The sequence below is a fragment of the Phocoena phocoena genome, chromosome 1 (genome assembly GCF_963924675.1).
Source record: "Phocoena phocoena chromosome 1, mPhoPho1.1, whole genome shotgun sequence".
Taxonomy (NCBI): Eukaryota; Metazoa; Chordata; class Mammalia; order Artiodactyla; family Phocoenidae; genus Phocoena; species Phocoena phocoena.
Window position 1 is genome coordinate 34,704,596 of NC_089219.1, and position 20,165 is coordinate 34,724,760.

General features: G+C 38.5%; 1 protein-coding gene across 1 annotated transcript in view; it reads left to right on the forward strand.

Moving 5' to 3' along the window:
* Positions 1 to 20,165, forward strand: part of CCDC30 (coiled-coil domain containing 30) — a 132,213-nt gene that overhangs the window by 64,643 nt on the left and 47,405 nt on the right. The window contains exons 8-10 of the mRNA XM_065880013.1: positions 9,661 to 9,904; positions 13,419 to 13,598; positions 18,940 to 19,149. Coding sequence (XP_065736085.1) covers positions 9,661 to 9,904; positions 13,419 to 13,598; positions 18,940 to 19,149 — 634 coding nt within the window. The remainder of the gene's footprint in view (positions 1 to 9,660; positions 9,905 to 13,418; positions 13,599 to 18,939; positions 19,150 to 20,165) is intronic.

The following is a 20,165-nucleotide window of genomic DNA, read 5'->3' on the forward strand; positions in this document are numbered from 1 at the left end:
CATATATCCAATAGAATGTTACTCAGCCATAAAAAGAAATGAAATTGAGTTATTTGTAGTGAGGTGGATGGACCTAGAGTCTGTCATACAGAGTGAAGTAAGTCAGAAAGAGAAAAACAAATACTGTATTGCTAACACATATATATGAAATCTAAAGGAAAAAAATGTTTATCAAGAACCTAGGGGCAGAACAGGAATAAAGACTCAGATATTGAGGCTGGAGTTGTGGACATGGAGAGGGGGAAGGGTAAGCTGGGACAAAGTGAGAGAGTGGCATGGACTTTTACATACCAGCAAATGTAAAATAGATAGCTAGTAAGAAGCAGCCGCATAACGCAGGGAGATCAGCTCAGTACTTTGTGACCACCTAGAGGGGTGGGTTAGGGAGGGTGGGAGGGAGATGCAAGAGGGAGGAGATATGGGGATATATGTACATGTATAGCTGAATCACTTTTTTATAAAGCAGAAACTAACACACCATTGTAAAGCAATTATACTCCAATAAAGATGTTAAAAAAGAAAAAAACCTCTGAATGGCTTCTTATTGCACTTAAAATCCAAACCTTTACCATGACCTCTAATGCCCTCTGCAACTTGGCCTCTGCCTACCTCTCCAATTTCATCATTGTACCATTGATGTACAATGTCTTGTTTATCATGCAGTTTTTCAGATCCTCTAACCCTTCAAGCACTTTCCCTCTTTAGGAACTTTGTACTGAAAAGTTCCCTTGTCCAGGACGTTCCTCCGCCGGCTTTCCATGTGGCTAACTCCTTCCTACCTTTTCAGAGAGACAATCAGTAACTGCCACGTTAGGGAAAATCCTACATCCTGCTCTAGCATGTCACCTTGTTTAGAGGTGACTTATCATGATCTGTAATTATCTTGTTTACTTGTTTATTGTTTGTCCTCATATTCCTCCTCTGTGTGTTCTATGAGAGCATGGACCTGGCTGTCTTGGTCACCATTGAGTCCTTAGTGCGTAGAACAGTGCTTGGCATATAAGTGATATTTGGTAAATATTTGCTGAATTAATTAACATTTTTTTCCCTTTCCTCTCTGAAAACAGAGTTCTATCACTAGCCACTCTTCTGTTCTACTAAGCTTTAGTTTTAATTGTACATTGTCCTTGTAGGTTATCAAAATGCCTTCACATTTTACTTCTTAAGATCCCAGAAATCTTATGAGTAGGGCAAGGCCACTTTACAAATGAAGAGACTGAGACTCTGAGGGATTTTGCCTTGTCAAACGTTGCGTAAATAATAGGTGGAAGATCCAGGACGAGAACCCATGGCTTCTACTATTATAGTCTCTTTCCTGAATCTCTGTACAGGTTAAGACTGCTGTGTATCTGGGTTACTAGAAGAGGAACGGAATAATCATGCTGCTAGGCACCTCCTACTAGTTGAAGACTGGTGACAATTACAAAATTATAGAATGATATAAAAATAACAGAGGGGGTGAGTTTCAGTCAGAACTCGGTAAATAAAGATTAAGAGCTATGTTAGAGGGGAGAAGAAATTTGAGAGTCATGGTGGGTTCTCTAGTCCATAAGGTGTAGGTATACTGACTGCAGGGCGTGTTCTCAGTTCCATGTTATTTTTGGTTGGTAGTCTACTTTTGCCCATGCAACTTTTACATTATTATTATTATTATCATCATATAAAATTAATAATAAAGTAATACATAGTTATATGTATTACTTTTAAAAATCTGTTCAGTTTGCCTTTGATTTCTAAGTCACATTTTCTCATACCTTTTGAAAGGATAAAGCCTGTTCTTTTTGGAGAGCATTTATTTTAATGAATTTCATCCTAATATATTAAGATCACTTTAAATTAAATTACTACATTCTAAAGTATTGCTAATTCTCCTTAATTAACTAATTTATGTGAATGCAGTTCATTTATCCAGACCATTAGTAAAGATGTAAAATGGCATTAGCCCAGGATTATCCCCTGGAGAGCCCTGCTCATCATTCCCTCCAAGCCAAAGGAGACTCACTGACTGCCCTGCTCTAAATATGGGTTTACAGGTACATCTCATTTACCCACCTAAGAGGAGGACCGTTTAAACTTTAAACTATGGAAACATAATGAAGGCTACTTCTCTTCTCCTATGACTACATGGCCACTATGCAACTATAGGAGGAAATTATATTAGGTCTGGCTAAATTTACTCTTTATAAAGTAATTCAATCCTCTAATTGTGACAAATCAAGCACCTTCATAAATATTAAACTTACATGACCAGTTTATAGATTTTTCATTTTTTAAAGTAAACTTCTAATTTTTTATATAATTGTAGATTCACATGCAGTTATAAAAAATAACAGAGATCCCATGTATCATTTACTGGTTTTCCCCAATGGTAACCTCTTGTAAAACTGTAGTACAGTATCATAACCTGGATATTGACATGGATACAGTCAAGATACAGAACATTTCCATCACCACAAGGATTCCTCATGTTGCCCTTTTATAGCCACCCCCACTTCCTTCCCGCTTCACCCCCTCCTTAACCCCTGGCGCCGTTCTATTCTAACTAGTCTATTCTCCATTTCTAAAAGTTTTTCATTTCAATGATGTTATATAAATGTATCCATACAATAAGTAACATTTTAGGGTTGACTTTTTTCACTTAACATAATTCTCTGGAGATTCATCTAGGTTATTATGAGTATCAGTAGTTGGATACTTTTCATTGCTGAGTAGTATTACATGGTATGGATATACCACAGGTTTTTTTTTAACCATTCATCCATTGAAGGATACCTGGGTTATTTCCAGTTCTGGCTATTATGAATAAAGCTGCTGTAAATATTCAAGCTTTTATGTGAACATAATTATTCATTTACCTGGGATAAATCCCCAGGAGTGCAATTTTGGATAACCTGGTACTTGCATATTTAATTTTAGTTAGTTGTGTTTTGTTCTTTTTTTGAGAAATTGCCAAACTGTTTTCCAGAGTGACTATATCATTTTACATTCCCACCAGCAGTGTATGAGTGATCCAGTTTCTCTGTATCCTCACTAGCATTTGGTGTTATCGCTTTTAATATCTTTTGCCTATTTTCTAATTGGATTTGTTTTTTAATGTTAAATTTTGAGAGTTCTTTATAAAGTCTAGATACTTGTCCTTTGTCAGCTCTGTGACTTGCAAGTATTTTTCCCAGTCTGTAGCTTGTCTTTTCATCCTCTTAACAAGGTTTTCTCAGAGCAAAAAAAAATTTAATTTTGATGAGGTATCAATTTTTCCTTTTATGGATCATACTTTTGATGTTAAATCTAAGAATTAGTTGCTCAACCTTAAATCTTGAATATTTTCTCCTATGTTTCATAGTTTTGCATTTAAGCCCATGATCTATTTTGAGTTAATTTTTATATGCAGTATGAAACTTAGATAGGATTCTCTTTTTTTGCCTATAGATATTCAATTGTTTTAGCATCATTTCTTGAAAAGGCTGTCTTTCTTCCATTGAATTGCTTTTGCACCTTTGACAAAAATGACTTAGGCCTTGTGAGTTTCTGCTTCTGGGTTCTCTAATTCTATTCTATTGATCTATGTGTCTGTCCACTAATATCATACAATCTTGACCGCTGTAACTGTATAATATAGTTTTGAAACTGGATAGACTGATTCCACTTTATTCTTTTTCAAAATTGTTTAGCTATCTAGTCCCTTTGCCTTTACATATAATGTTAGAATAATCTTGTCTAGCTACAAAAAATCTTGCTGGAATTTTGATACGAATTGTTTTAAATCTGTATAAATTTAGGGAGAATTGACATCTTTTCCTATGTAGAATCCTCCAATCCATGGACACAGTATGTCATACATTTATTTAGATATTCTTTTATTTCTTTCACCAGCATATTATAGTTTTCAGCAGACAAGACCTATACATGTTTTGTTGATATACACCTAAGTATTTCATTTTTCTGAGCAATTATAAATGGTATTGTATTTTAAATTTCAGTGTCTATGTGTTCATTGCTAATATACAGAAATATTATTTATCTTGCATCCTGTGACCTTTCTGAACTTGCTTATTTGTTCTAGGCTCTTTTTAATTTTTTTTAATGTTTCTTGGGATTTTCTACATAGACAATCATATCATCTGAAAATCATGCAATTTCAGATTGTTTCATCTTTTCCAATCTGTATGCCTTTTACTTCCTTTTTTGTCTAATTGCACTAGCTAGAACTTCCAGCAATATGTTGAATAAAATAATGAATGTGAATATCTCTGTCTTGTTTCCAATCTTATCAGGAAGGCTTTCAGTTTTCACCATTAATACAATGTTAGCTGTTTGGTTTTTGTCAAATTGAAGAAGTTTCTCTCTATTTCTGTTTTTCTAAGGTTTTATCATAAATGAGTGTCACATTTTATCAAACGGTTTTTCAGTATCAACTGATATAGCTGATTTTCTATCTAGTTGTTCTATCAATTTTTGAGAGGGTTGTTGAAGTCTACAACTGTAATTGTGGATTTATCTATTTCTCCTTTCAGTTATTCAGTTTTTACTCCAAATACTTTACAGCTCTGTTGTTTGGTGCATACACATTTAGGATTGCTATATCTTCTTGGTGAATTGACCCTTTTATCATTATATAATGTCCCTCTCTTTTTCTTTCTTTTAATTTTATTTCTGAAGTCTACTTTATCAGATATTAATATAGATTCTCTTGCTTTCTTTTTATTAATATTTGCATGATATGTCTTTTTCATCCATTTTTGCCTTCAACCTGCTTATATTATTATATTTGAAATGAGTTTTTGTAAACGGCATCTAGTTAGGTCTTGTTTTTTAAGCCACTCTGCCAATCTCTGTCTTTTGATTGGTGTGTTTGGCCAAATTACCATTAATGTAATTATTGGTATATTAGAACTTAAGTTTTCTATTTTAAAAATATTTATTTATTTGGCTGCATCAGGTCTTAGTTGCAGCATGCGGGATCATTGTTGCAGCATGTGGGATCTTTTGTTGCGGCGCATGGGCTTCTCTCTACTTGTGGTGTGTGGACTCTAGAGCTTGCAGCCTCAATAGCCCTGCAGCATATGGAATCTTAGTTCCCCAACCAGGGATCGCACCTGCATCCTCTGCATTGGAAAGTGGATTCTTAACCACTGGACCACCAGGGAAGTCCCAGTTTGCTATTTTTCCAGTTTTGATTTTCTATTTGTTCTCTCTGTTATTTGTGTCTGTTTTCTGTTTTCTGCCTTCCTGTGGGTTATATGAACACTTTCTAATAATTCCATTTTGGTTCTTCCATAATGTTTTTGAGTGTGCTTCTTTTTATAGCTTTACAGTCATTGCTCTAGGCATTACTTTTTACACACACACACACACACACACACACACACACACACACACATTTTACCAGTTAGAATGAAATGTAGAAACCTTACCTCCCTTTATGTCTCTTTACCCTCCCCAATTTATAATACAGTTTGTCTTAAAATTTTTCTCTACACACATTTAGAACCACATCAAGCAGTACTATATATATATCTTTTTTTTTTTTTTCGGTACGCAGGCCTCTCACTGTTGTGGCCTCTCCTGTTGCAGAGCACAGGCTCCGGCTGCGCAGGCTCAGCGGCCATGGCTCACGGGCTCAGCTGCTCCACAGCATGTGGGATCTTCCTGGACCGGGGCACGAACCTGTGTCCGCTGCATCGGCAGGCGGACTCTCAACCACTGCGCCACCAGGGAAGCCCCAGACAGTACTATATTTTTGCTTCAACCATCATACAGAATTTAGGAAACTCAAAAGGAGAAGAAAAATGTATTTATCCAGATTTTTACTCTTTCTGTCCTTCCTTCCTTATGTTACAGTATGCCTCCTTTTATCATTTCCTATGTGTATAGAGAATTTCCTTTAGCTGTTCTTTTAGAGTAGTTCTGCTAGTGGCAGATTCTCTTGATTTTTCTTCATATGTGAACATCTTGATTTCCTCTTCATTCCTGAAGAATATTTTCACTGGGTATAGGACTCTGGATTGACAGTTCTTTTCTTTCAGCATATGAAAAATGTTATGCCACTTCCTTCTGATCTCTGTAGTTTCTGATGAGAAGTCAGCTGTCATTTGAATTGTTTTTCCCTTTCTGTAATGTAGTGTTTCTCTCTTGTTGCTTTCAAGGTTTTTTTATTTGTCTTTAGTTTTCAGAAATTTGACTATGATGTTTTTTGGTATGGTTTTCTTTAGGTTTATCCTATTTGGAGCTCACTCGCCTTCTTGAATCTGTATGTTTAAGTCTTTTGGGAAGGTTGTAGCCATTATTTCTTCATGTACTTTTTCTGTCCTGCCTATTCTCCTTTCCTTCCAGGATCCATAACAAAAGCATTAGATCTTTTATTATAGCCCCACAGTTCCCAGAGGCAGTGTTTTTTTGGTTTTTTTCCTTTTTCCCCAGTCTATTTTCTCTCTGTTTTTCAGACTGGGTAATTTCTATTCTTCTGTCTTCAGGCTCACTGATTCTTTTCTCAGTCCCCTCAATTCTGCTGTAGATTCTATCCATTGAGTTTTAAAATTCTGGTTATTGTATTTTTCAATTCTAAAATTTCCATTTGGTTCTTTCTTATATCTTCTATTTCTTTGCTGAGACTTTCTAGTTCTGAGACTTTCTATTTTTCATTTGTTTCAAATGTGTTCATAATTGCTCATTGAATTATTTTTATGATGTCTGATTTCAAATATTTGTTAAATAATTCTGTCATCATGATTTTGTCATCTAATTGTTGCCTTTTCTCATTCAAGTTGAGGTTCCTGGTTCTTGGTATGATGAGTAATTTTAGATTGAAATCTGAATATTTGGGGTATTATGTTATGAAACTCTTGGTCTTGTTTTAACCTTCTATTTAGCTGGCTTCTTGTGATACCACTCTGGCAGGGTATGTGGAGGGGGGTGCTGTCTACCCCAGCTTGGGGTAGAAGTCCAGGTTCCCCGCTCAGCATCCATGGACACCCAAGGAAAGAGGGGCTCCTCATTACTGCTGGTCATGGTGGGAGTTCCTACTCCCCACTAGGTCTCTGCTTGGACTGCTCTGACTGTGATGGTGAAGGAAGCCTTGTTACTGCTCTCTACTTGGCCTCCATGATATCATGAGCAGGGCAGCAGTAAAAGTCCTGACTCTCCACTAGGCCTCCTCTGAAACTACCCCAGTAAAGAGAAGGGTATCTCCTTACTGCCAGGTGGGGGTGGAAGTCCAGACTCCCCATGTCTGGTACTGCCTGGCAGGGATGAAAGTCCCTCCTCCCCACTGGCCTCTGACACTACCGGCAGCAGGGGAGTTGTGCCTCATTTTCCTGGTGAAAGTGGAAGTGTGGGCTCCCAGCTTGACCTTTGCCGACATGAGTGGGGTGGAGCCACAGTTTTTTCTATGGCGTTCGGCTGGAATAAAGTGGATAATGTCTGAAAGTTTTCTTTCTTGCTTGGTTGTCCTTTTCTTGGTCCTCTGTATAGAGTAAAAAGCCTTTTGTCTATGCTTCTTGGTGTTGTCTAGGTTGCCAGCTTCTTCAGCTTTAAGTCTAGGATATATGAGGCTACAAGAAAACCTAGGAAACCACAACCATGTGGTTCTTCAGGTCCTGAGTTACCTAGCTGATCTGACTTCTTTCTACCTTTCAGAGTCTTCTTATGTTTGTTTTATATATAATGTCCAGGCTTTTTAGTTGTACTTGGTAGGAGAAATAGGGAAAAGTATGTCTACTTTATCTTCCTGAATGCAGAAGTCAGTTTTCCCATTTAAAAATAATAATAGGTGTATGTTTGCATTTTCCCAGTCTTCAAGTATATCTAGCTTCCATTGGGAGTTGGAAAAGGAAAAGAGTTTATGGAGGATGAAAAGAATCGTTATTTTATCAGAAATTTATTTTTAAAGCATTTTACTTTTTATCTCATGTTTTTAATCATTTAAATATATTACCTCTAAAAAACTGCTGAGTTCAAAATAAAATATTTAATTCATTTTTATACAGTGTTAAAGGAATCTTAAAAGGGAAAAAACTCCATAGACACAATTTTTCCTGTGTTCCTTTCCAGCTTTTTCTATATTTACATTTCCCATAGTATGTGTTATGTTTATACACATATATACATATATATTATTTATTGTTCCACCATCTTACTTTAATAAGTATTTAATGTTGATGAATAGTCTTCATACCACTTTCAAGTTGGTTTCTCTTTAATCCTCTTAGCCATTTCTGTGTCTCCATTTAATCACTATTTTGAATACCATGGTTCTGAGCATTATTATACAATCAGCTTTTTTCTTCTTGTCAGTTATTTTATTTCAGTAAATTCATTGTTATGCAATTATTCAGTCAAAAGATCTGAACACTTTTATGGCTCTTCATCCGTATTGCCAAACTGCCTTCTTGAAGAATTTGAACACCAACTATAATTTGTGAAGCATCCTGTGCTAGGCCCCACAGTACCTGAAACAACTTTAAGATTAAGGGAATAAAAATAAAATAAGCATACTTGTGTTCACTCTACTTTTCATTCATACTCTCTAACTGTGAAAGGTACATTCCCTCCCCTTGGCTTCTATGGCTCACAGCCTTTTAGTTTTCCTCCTCCCTCTCTGGCTTCTGAGTCTCCTCTTCAGGCCTCTTCCCTCTGCTTGTTCCTTACAAGTCTTTAGGCTTCTGTCCAGAATGATCCTCCTCCTCTTACTTTCCCGCTTCTCCCTGGCTCATCTTATCTAATCCTAAGGTTTCTGCTCACATTCCTCTGTATCTGTGTCTTCACCCCAGGCATGTCTCCAGTCTATACCTATATTCCCCCTTCTTGGGCTACCATCCACTTGCCCATTTGCCCCCGTCAGAAATCCAGGTGTCACTCATTATTCCTTTTTCTCCCTCACCTGCCACGTCCTGCAAATGACAGATCCTATCAATATTGTCTTCTAAATATCTCTAGAATCCATTCCTCCTTTCCATCCCCACAATCCTATTCTAGTCACTGTTGTTTAGTACGCAGATCACAACAATCTCTCAACTGGTTTCCCTGCCACACAGATTACAAATGATGTTTCTAAATCACACTCTGTCTTTTGCCTCTGGGCTTTTACCTATCTTATTTATTAAGTCATCCAACAACCCACCCTCCAACATATACACACACAAGCAAGTATGCACACATCCCTACCTTTACATTTGCCTAGCTTGTGCGTACTCAGCCGTCAGGCCTCAGATTACTTACTACTAACTTAATATAATCACTTGTTAACTTATCCTTATTTTTCACTAAATTGTAAGCTCCTTAGGGACAGGGATTATGTCCTATTGTAACCCTAGTGCCTGCCAAAGTGCCTGGTGCTTATTGAGTGATTTTTTAAAAATCTTTATAAGCTGTATCTGCCCAATGCCATACTAAAACTTGAAAAAGTGAAAAACTCACTGAAACTGGTTGTTTGTCTATACCTGTAGACAAAAATCTATGATGGGTCATTTCCCTGAATATGAGTAAAAATGATATGACTCATTTGTTTTTAAAGTTTATTTCCAAGAATAAGATAACTGCTCTGCTATAGAATTCAAGTTGAAAATCTTGCTCACAGCACTTTCTTTACTGGTAGATATTTTCCCTCCATATTCTGCTAGTATAATGAGCATTTTGATAGTCTTTTGTTATTATGTTTGTGCTAAGTCCTGAATTAGGAGAAAGTAAGCAGAAGGAAATTCCACAGGAGGCAGTAAAGGAGGGCACTTTTCCAAGAGAGGGACAGAAGGAGGAGGACTCGCAGCAGAAACAAGATATGAAAGGTGAAGAACAGCAGTTGACCTTGAAGCCTGAGGAAGTCGTGAGGCTCAGAGAAGGGCTGAGCTGTATGAATCAGAGCCTCCTTCAGTTTCAGAGCTCTGGGGATAGCTCAGATGACAGTAGCGTCCAGGTAGGTGTTATATAAACACGTGGTCTGACTGGCTCCATTTCCTCTGATCAGCTGTGGTTAGAGGCTTAATTTTTATATCGCTATTAACGTATATTTGTTGAGCAATATCATAACCATGGCCCGAATGTTAATAAAGTAGCAATCAAAATCTCAGCTAAGCCCATCAGTTGATACATTTTATTATAAAGTGTTCTTAGGCTTCTTCTAGGCTCAGCAGGAAGGAATGCTGATTGATTGTCAGTGTCTGCCCTGGGCAGGTGGGACAGAGAATGGCAGGATTTGTGCCACATTTTCTGTTCCTGGTACCTAGCCTCAATATACAAAATACATTTTTTGCGGGGGAAAAGGCTGCAGACTTGGAATTGTTTTAAATATGGCTATTGCTATTTACTAGAAATGTGCCTGCAGGAGAAATAAAAGGAGTGACTACACCTCAGTTCTTTTACCTCAATTTTATTGGTTCCCTCTGGTACAAATTAAGATTTCCCTACACACACTTTTCTAGGAATTATTTTGAGATCCATAGAGGGAGGCTTTGTACTCATATGTAAACCACATTCAGAAGACTGATAATAGACATTTGAGAAGTGTACATTTAGAAAACAAGGAAGACTATTAGTAAAAGAAGTCAAAATATATTTGAAAAGAGGTTTGGATAGAGTGAAAACTAGGCAAGTCATAATAAACAAGGAAAATATATACCTGACAGGAGATTCAGATACATTGGAATGAGAAGGAAGTCACTGGATTTGTTCAGAAGACCAAAAGGAAGTATGACATCACATATTCAAAAAGAGGTTGATGTTACGTATCCCAGACAATCCCTTTATTGGGCAGTGGGCCAGTGTAGGAGGCTTGGGCAGAGGCTGAACACTGTGGTCACAAAGATGATAAAATCTTTGCTTATGAGCTTAAAGTAATCAGTGAACTTTTAGAATAATGAAATTTACAGTATAAGAAGTCACACCCTGGTTAATTTATTAATTTTCTCTAATTTACCCTTTCCCATTATTTGAAGAATCATTTCTCAGTACTTGGGGGGAGGCGAAAAACTATTAAATATATAAAAACTCTCTGGGAAATCTGGGAAAATAGCCATTTTGTGAAAGAACAAACGTATATACCACATAGCCAGTAATTTTTTTCCATAATAATGACTTTGAATTATTGAAAGAAGTGTGTTATTCTTATTCATTTATTCAACCAGTATTAATTATTAATTGAGTATCAATTCTTTTTTTTTTTTTGGCCATGCCACACAGCATGTGAGATCTTAGTTCCCCAACCAGAGATCTTAGTCCCTTGACCAGGGATCGAACCCATGCCCCCTGCAGTGGTAGCACGGAGTCCTAACCACTGGACCGCCAGGGAATTCCCATTAATTGTGTATCTATGATGTGCCAGGCCCTGTGTTAAGGCACATACAGCAGTAAATGAGGTAGACATGGGCCGCACGGGAAAAAATAACATATTTGTGTTATTTGGATTCCCATTTCCCAAAACACTCACACACACTATTTCATTTACTTGTTTAAGCAAGCAAGGAAGAAAATACATTTTAGACAGATTTTTGTCTGCAGTGTGCTGTGCAGTGATAATTTCAGAACCTCTTTCTGTGTATAGGGTTCAAAACCTTCTGATAGCTATAGATTGTTCTACTTTTTAGTTCTTGTGTGTGTGTAGTTTTTAGTCTTCACCCCTGTTGTTGTCAGATTATGGTGCTAATACTTTGCTGCTTTCCATGTGTACTGTGTCTTATTAATCTCATAATGTGCAAATTTAGGTAGCTATAGGCTGAGCCCAGACACCAAATTTTCAAGAATGCTCATAAATGGCAAATATATAGGGAAAAAATTGTGAGAGCCTCTATTATGAGTAACTATGTGAGCTATATTGTTCATATGTGTTTTGTGACATCATTTGTGGCTGCTGATGGCCTTTCGGGGCTTAATTTCTGCTGTTCAACAGTATTCCTGGTGAGGTTGCAGTAGCTGAGTTCTAGATATTATTTTCCCACTATTCTTGAAACATATTTGAACCACCATTAATTATCTTAATTTTATAGGTTGAAAATGTAGTTTCACATTTTTTTACTATGCTCTAGGCACTATACTTAATACTCTGTGTATATTAAGCAATACAATGAGGCAGAAATATTATTGTTGCCACTTTATAGATGAAGAAACTGAGGCTTTAGAGAGGTTAAATAATTGGCCTAGAATGACACTTTGTAGTGGAACCTGGTCTGTCTCCTTTACAGCCTGACCCTTTAACAGTTTTGTCATCTGCTTCCACTTGCTGAGAAGCTCAAAGAAAGCATATAGTCCTCACGTCAAGCTAATTTTCTAAGGAAGGCTGGCAAGCTGGCTCCCAAAACCCCCCCAGGGTGTCTGTCTTAGATTATCTTGGTGAATTTATCTGTGATTTGCCCTTAGGCTTGCAGTCTCCAAAACTTTGATGTAATGGCCCCCCTCCCCCCCCCCACCCCGCCCAAAATAGATCTGAGTCTTGGGAATACATTTACATTAAACCAAACTTTCAAGACTATTGGGTAAAATCAGAATATGTCAATTAGGTATTCTTCTGTAATAATGAATAAATATCACTGGAACATGTGTAGATGAACTGTGCATTTACCCATAGCGAGCTAACCAGGGATCTTAGATACTTGCTGCTCTTAAGACAAGCAAATTGGATCTAGATTGCCTTTCTGACTAAACCAAGACAGGAACTGAAGGGCTAACAGGACTTGGGGAATTCAGTGTGGCAATTCTGTTATAAGCAAGATAAACTAGAATAATGACATGGGCTTTTCAGAACGTCATGAACAGGAAGCACACTGGACCAGGATTCAGGAAACAGACAGTATCTTATCTGTTGAACTGGAGAAGGTTGAATTCTTTGTCTACTCAGCATGGCTGTGTGTGCCTACCTTTCAGAAAATCTAAATAACTCCTCCTTTGGTCATGTGAGTTTTATTGTGCCAGAGAGACCTGGCAGAAGAGTGCGTTGTTGAGGAGTAACCGAAGGAGAATCATTGGGGAGTGAAAGGAAAGTGATGAGGAAACCTGGTAATTTAGTATCTCTCGCTAAATGTTCTCTTCCCTTTTGCCAACAGACATTATGCGCGCGTGTACACACGCAACCCACATACACGTTCACACACTGCATCTTAATATGTTGACTCTTTAAACTCCCTATTTAAAGCACGTTTTGCTCTAAAACTGCCCACGCTTCTGTTCCACTTCATTAATATGAAAAATAAGAAAGTTAATTTTCTATGCTTAATTATTCTTGTTCGCATAACTTCTTCAATATTTTCACTCTAATATAACAGGAGTTAAACTATATGAACATGTACAACTAGCCATACATGTAAAAGAGTAATTGGCTCTAGTTAAGCTAACTCCAAAAGCATTTACATGTGAATAGTCACATTCTGACAGCTGGAACCCATGTTTTACCAACATTCTTTCAAATTGTCCATGTTCCCCTTGTAAAACATTTGCTTTAGAATCCATCATCTGGAGAAAAACGGAAACACCAGCAGCAAGAGGAGCTACAGCAACTTCGCCAGAATTTGCACCGGCTCCAGATTCTATGCAACTCAGCAGAAAAGGAGCTTCGATATGAGCGAGGAAAGAACTTGGACTTAAAGCAGCATAACAGCTTACTTCAGGAAGAAAGCATTAAGGTAACTCCAGTGGGCGTATCCTTCATTTAAGAGTCTCGATTGCTCAATTTACCCTGGGAATAAAGGAATCAGAATTCCTCAACTTGATAATTCATGACAGAGTCCCCAGATGGGTAGACAATGTGAGCTATCTGGTAACTCCCTCCTTTAACTTCTCCCTACCGAGTAGGTACACAGCTCAATGGTTTCTCTGCTGCTGAAAGGCTGTGTGTGCTGTCAACCTGTAAATATGAAAAGGTTTAAGTTACGCAGTCTTTTGAAATCATTACCTAGACCTTTTAGTACTTAGTAAATTTCGATGACCTGAACTAAATCACTGATGGTACTGCCCTAGTTCTATCTCTGGATGTATTTGTCTCTAATAGGTGCATTCATTATTATTGGTTGAATCAAATATCAAGTGCACCAAGGTACAAATCATGAGAGAGCAAAGTTGTTCTTCCTGACATGAGTGCATCAGAAATTTGGGGGAACATCCCCCAAACATGCTTGTTTTAAAATAATCTATATAGAACTGCCATCCACAGATTCATCTAAATTTTATGAAACACAGGGGACTTCCCTGGCGGTCCAGTGGTTAAGACTTCATGCTTCCACTGCAGGGGGCATGGGTTCAATCCCTGGTCGGGGAACTAAGATCCCGCATGCCACACAGTGAAGCCAAAAAAAAGAGTAAGTTTTATGAACCACAAAAATATTCAAACTGAACCATCATGTAAAATAGAACTTTCTTTTAATTGTGGTTCACTTCTGTAAACATATACTAGGAACCTAATATAAGCCCCTATCTAAGATTCTGGAATTCAACATTCAACAAATATTTATTGAGCATCAGTCCTACACAAGGCAGGCCATCTTGTCAATACTGAGGGTTTAATGATATGCAAAACAGACACAGTTCTCATCCCCTAGTGCAGGGGTCAGCAAACTTTGACCTATGGGTCAAATCCTGCCTGCCTTCCATTTTTGTAAATAAAGTTTTATCGGCACACAGCCATACCTGTTTGTTGACATATTATTGACGGCTGCTTTTGCACTACCAAAGCAGATATGAGTAGTTCTGACAGAGACCATATGGCCCACAAAGGCTAAAATATTTACTCTCTGGCCCTTTATATGAAAAGTTTGCCACCCCTAGTGTAGCAGGATCAATGACCTTATTCAAAAAGCAGCATAAAAATGGATTAAGAAAGGTCCCTACTTTTAAGGAGCTCACAGTCTAGTAGGGGAGATATGGAGGAAAACAAATAGTCATTTATTTCCAACTTCAAAGGAAGCCCTTTTGGGAATTCTAGGATTATTTGGATAAACTTCCCTGTCCTCACCCTTTTGAATTTGATCATATTCCCTCAAGCCTTTGTAATTTTTTTTTTTTTTTTTTTTTTTTTTGCGGTACGCGGGCCTCTCACTGCTGTGGCCTCTCCCGTTGCGGAGCGCAGGCTCCGGACGCGCAGGCTCAGCGGCCGTGGCTCACGGGCCCAGCCGCTCCGCGGCATGTGGGATCTTCCCGGAGCGGGGCCTGAACCCGTGTCCCCTGAATCAGCAGGCGGACTCTCAACCACTGCGCCACCAGGGAAGCCCCTTTGTAATTTTTTAAATAAATTTATTTATTTTTATTTTTGGCTGTGTTGGGTCTTCGTTGCTGTGCGCAGGCTTTCTCCAGTTGCAGTGAGTGGGGACTACTCTTTATTGCGGTGTGTAGGCTTCTCATTGCGGTGGCTTCTCTTGTTGCAGAACACGGGCTCTAGGCGTGCGGGCTTCCATAGTTGTGGCTCGCAGGCTCAGTAGTTGTGACTCGCGGGCTCTAGAGCACAGGCTCAGTAGTTGTGGCGCACTGGCTTAGTTGCTCCGCAGCATGTGGGATCTCCCCGGACCAGGGCTCGAACCCGTGTCCCCTGCATTGGCAGGCGGATTCTTAACTACTGCGCCACTAGGGAAGCCCCAAGCCTTTGTAGTTTTAAATTTAATTCCAAATCTTTCTCACATTTCAAGACAACCTTTTACCTTTCCCTTCAAACACCTTTCTTAGACCATTTTAACTGTCCACTGTGAGCGTACACTAGCAATACTACATCTTTGTCAAGGTACAATGACAATAACAACAGATCATGACATCTTATATATGGTTGGCACCCTATAAATATTTGTTGATTAATGAACGAGTCCTTCAGGGATGGGTAAATGAGAGCTTGATAAAAAGAGAAGATATTTTTTGTCCTGTTTTAAATCTCCTTCATGGTGGGGTAAATTATTTACCATTTCAGTAATGAGACATCATTCTTTTGGCTGGTCCCTTGGGCCAGGCATTTACGCAGAGTCATATGCAATAGCCAACTACCCTGTAGTGACAGTTTGTCCACTTTATCTCTTAGAAACCTCCCAACCCTGAAAGGTAAACATTTTATAGGTGAGAAAACTGTTCAGGGGACTTCCCTGGTGGTTCTAGTGGTAAAGAATCTGCCTTCCAATGCCGGGGACGCAGGTTTGATCCCAGATCGGGGAACTAAGATCCCACACGCCGCGGGACAACTAAAGCCCGCGCACCACAACTGCTGAGCTCGCACACCTCAACAAGAGAACCCGTGTGCTGCAAATTACAGAGGCCACGCACTCCGGTGCCTGCGTACCACAGCTAGAGAGAAAAAACCCGCACGCCACAACTACAGAGAAGCCGCAACGAAAGATCCCGCATGCCTCAACAAAGATCCTGCATGCTGCAACTAAGATCCAACACAGCCAAAAAACTAAAAAAATAAAGAAAATAAATATATATATATATATATATACATATATAAAAAACTGTTCAAGTGACAAAGCTACCAAATTGTGGAGTCAGAATTTAAACCCAGGTCTGTTTTTGTCTTTCCTGTGTAGAGTTATCTTTCCGTATTATCCCTTTCCTCAATTTGGGATCATTTTCGAACCTCAGCTTTGCCAATTTAGAGATTACTTTTTAAAATGCACTCAGAGATAATCGAACTCTGGGTCTCTGGCTAACGTTAGGCATACTTGTAAGACTGGTTAAGAAACCAGAATACTGGGCTTCCCTGGTGGCACAGTGGTTGAGAGTCCACCTGCCGATGCAGGGGACGCAGGTTCGTGACCCAGTCCGCGAAGATCCCATATGCCGCGGAACGGCTGGGCCCGTGAGCCATGGCTGCTGAGCCTGTGCGTCTGGAGCCTGTGCTCCACAACGGGAGAGGCCACAACAGTGAGAGGCCCACGTACAGCAAAAAAATAATAATAATAATTAAAAAAAAAAAAAAGAAACCAGAATACTTATTTGTTGCCTTTAAACCTTTTTATTGTGAAATATAGCACTCAGGAAGTACACAAAACATAAATATACAGTTTAATGAATTGTTGCAAAGTGACTACCCATGTAACCACCACCCAGGACAAGAAATAGCACATTGCCTGCATACCAGCAGCCCCTGCATACCTCTTTCCCACCATAATCCCATTTCCTTCCATCTTAGCAGGAACCACTAATTTAAGTAATTACTCTCTTGATTTACTTTATAGTTTTACCATCTGTTATGAATTCCACACAGTATGGTTCAGTTTTGCCTGCTTTTGAATATTTTATAAATATAATCAATCAGTATACACACCTTGTATCTGTCTTCTGATGATCTACTTTGGAAGATTCATCCATGTTGTGGTGTATAGCCATTGTTCATTCATTTTCTTTGCTGTAGAGTATTCCACTGTAAGGAAATGCCATAATTTATTTATTATTTCTGTGGTTTATGGCCATATTGCCTGTTTCCACATTGGGTATATCAAGGAGAATGCTGTAGGCTTGCAGAGCTTCAGGCTGAGAGCGGTTCTGCCACCACCAATACTGAGACACTGTACTGAATCCTCTTCCTGGTGCTTAAATGTCCCAATCTGAAGATTAAGAAGCCACCCTAGATGCACATGTCGTTGGCCAGAACAGTGTTTGCTCCAGTGTTGTCATCTTATTTCATCATTACCAGCGTTACCAAAATGCTGAGCATTGTCTCTAAGACCAATGACCATAGATCTCAGAGGCCTTTAGCTTTCTTGGCCTATGGAGTAGGTGGATAATATATTATGAAACCTATATGCCCTTTCTATTTATAATAAGTTTAAGTTTCATAATCCTGAACCAATCCAATGCACCAAATATTCCAACACTCAGTTTCTTCTTTTCTTTAGTTTCTTTGTTTCTTCTTCTATTCATTATAAAATCCAAATAGAAACCGGTGGGACAGGAGATCAGTGGAAGAAGGGGGATTAACAGGATGATCTTAATCTGGCAAAGGCCACATCATTCAAGGCCAGGCAAGCTGGTGGGATATGTTCTCAGAGTGTTGTGGAAGCCACTGAAAGATTTAAGCAGGAGCTGGGGTCAAGTAGTTCAATTTATGTTTTTAAAAGAACACTTTGGCTGCAGTGTGGAGAACAGATTAGAAGGGAGTAAAAATGGAAGTGGCATGACCAGTGCTACTGCTATGGCCCAGGATAGAGATGATGATGACCTAGCAAGGGTGGTGACAGAAATGACGAAAATGGATTGATGCAAGATGTGTTGTAGAGGTAGAGTGACAGCATGTGCTGAATAGGCTCACTATGGCAAAGGAAGGCTCAAGGATGGCTCTCAGGTCACTGGCCTGAACAAAAGGTTGGATGTTGGCCTCCTTTACTGAAATCAGAAAGACTGAGAGAAGAACGCTTTTGGAGATATAAGCAGAATCAAGGAGTTCCATTTTGACATGTATTGGCATAAAAGTGGTATTTTTAAATCATGAGAATGAACCTAGAGCGAGAATGATTCACTCTCTAGGAAGGCCTAGAATAGTCCAATAATGTTTAGAAGTTGAGTGCACTAGAATAGTCTACAAAATAAACCAAGAAGTAACAGCAGAGGTAAGTGAAAACTAGGAGAGGTGGTTGTCAAGACTCCAAGAGAGGAGAACTTTCTGAGATGGATGGAGTAACTGCTACTAACAGGTCAGTTGTCCACTGGACTTAAATTCTGGCCAGGGAAGGTCAGTAGTGCTCTTGGCACTACTGAAGTAGTGGGAATGAAAGCTGGCTTGGAGTAGACTGGAAAAAAAAAATGATGGGAACTCTTTAGACCATGCATGTGTAGAAACCCTTAAGTAAATTCTTTGTCCAGCTGCCATCTGGCTGGATAGACTTTGGCAAACCCTACTAACACAGAGCAGCTCCAGAGAGGTAATCAGCCACATGACATTGGTATTTGTCAGCTCTTGGGGGACTACACTTTCTTGAAAGCTGCTTATTCTAGCTCACATTCACATTCATTCCATGCTTATTTTTGTCACTTTTATTTATTCCCCACCTCTAGATCAAAATCGAACTCAAGCAGGCCCAGCAGAAGTTATTAGACAGCGCAAAGATGTGCTCTTCACTCACGGCTGAGTGGAAGCACTGTCAGCAGAAAATCAAGGAACTGGAGCTGGAAGTACTTAAACAGGCTCAGAGCATTAGATCACAGAACAACCTACAGGAAAACCTGGCTCAGGAGAAATCTCGAGTTGCTGATGCAGAGGAAAAGGTAATTATCCTCACAATAAATAACATGCACTGGATACTAAAATCCCTAAGGATTTTAAAAAATCCCTAAGGATTTTAAAAAAAGATACAGTGCAAACCTGATAGAATTCTAGGGGTTTTTTCACTCTCCCCTGCTTTCCTCTTTTGACGTCACCTGCTCCTATGGTTCCAGTAAATCTTGTGTTTTTGAAGACTACATGAACTCAAAAAGGTAAATTTCATTAAAGCTATAACATGAACTTAAAGAATTGAGACCAAAGGACTTTATATTATTTATAAAGTATATTATTTATACTTTGTATTATTAAGTCAAATTTTAAAGGACTTATTCTCCTCTCATTTGGATTGCCCATTTATTTGATTTTTATTTTGTAACTTTTGGAGGGATGAGTGTTGTGAAATGAACCATTTTGAAATATCGCCCCTGCATTTTAGACTGCCTGCCACCAGGTGGCAGTAGTATGTCACACTTGCACGTTTTGATCTGTGGGTTTGAGAGTCAAATCTCACATAAAAAATATTTCATCAAACCACATAAATATAAAACAAACATCAAAATTAGATGATAGCAATATGGCTTAAACTCAAAAACCCAATGTTGAGCTAAAGAAGCCAGCACAAAAGAGTTCATACTATGTAATTTTCCTTATATGAGGTTCAAGAATAGACAAAACTAAGCCGTGGTGATAGGGATAATGTCTTTATGAGGGGTATGGAAGGGGACATGAAGGAATCTTCTGTGGTGCTGGAAGTATTCTTTATCTTGGTCTGGAAGAGTTGGTTATATAAGTAAAACTTCACTGAGTATGTAAGATATGTGTACTTTATCATATGTACGTTATTACTTTTAAAAAAAGTAATTGGTAAAATTGATAAAGATTAGTAAAATTTTTAAATTTAGACACACTAAATATTGTTACTGGATTTTGTGCAACAGGGATGCATATTCTGACTGCAGCTGGAAGAGTAAACTAGTATAAACACTTCAGAAATGAATTTGGCATTAGATCTAGTTAA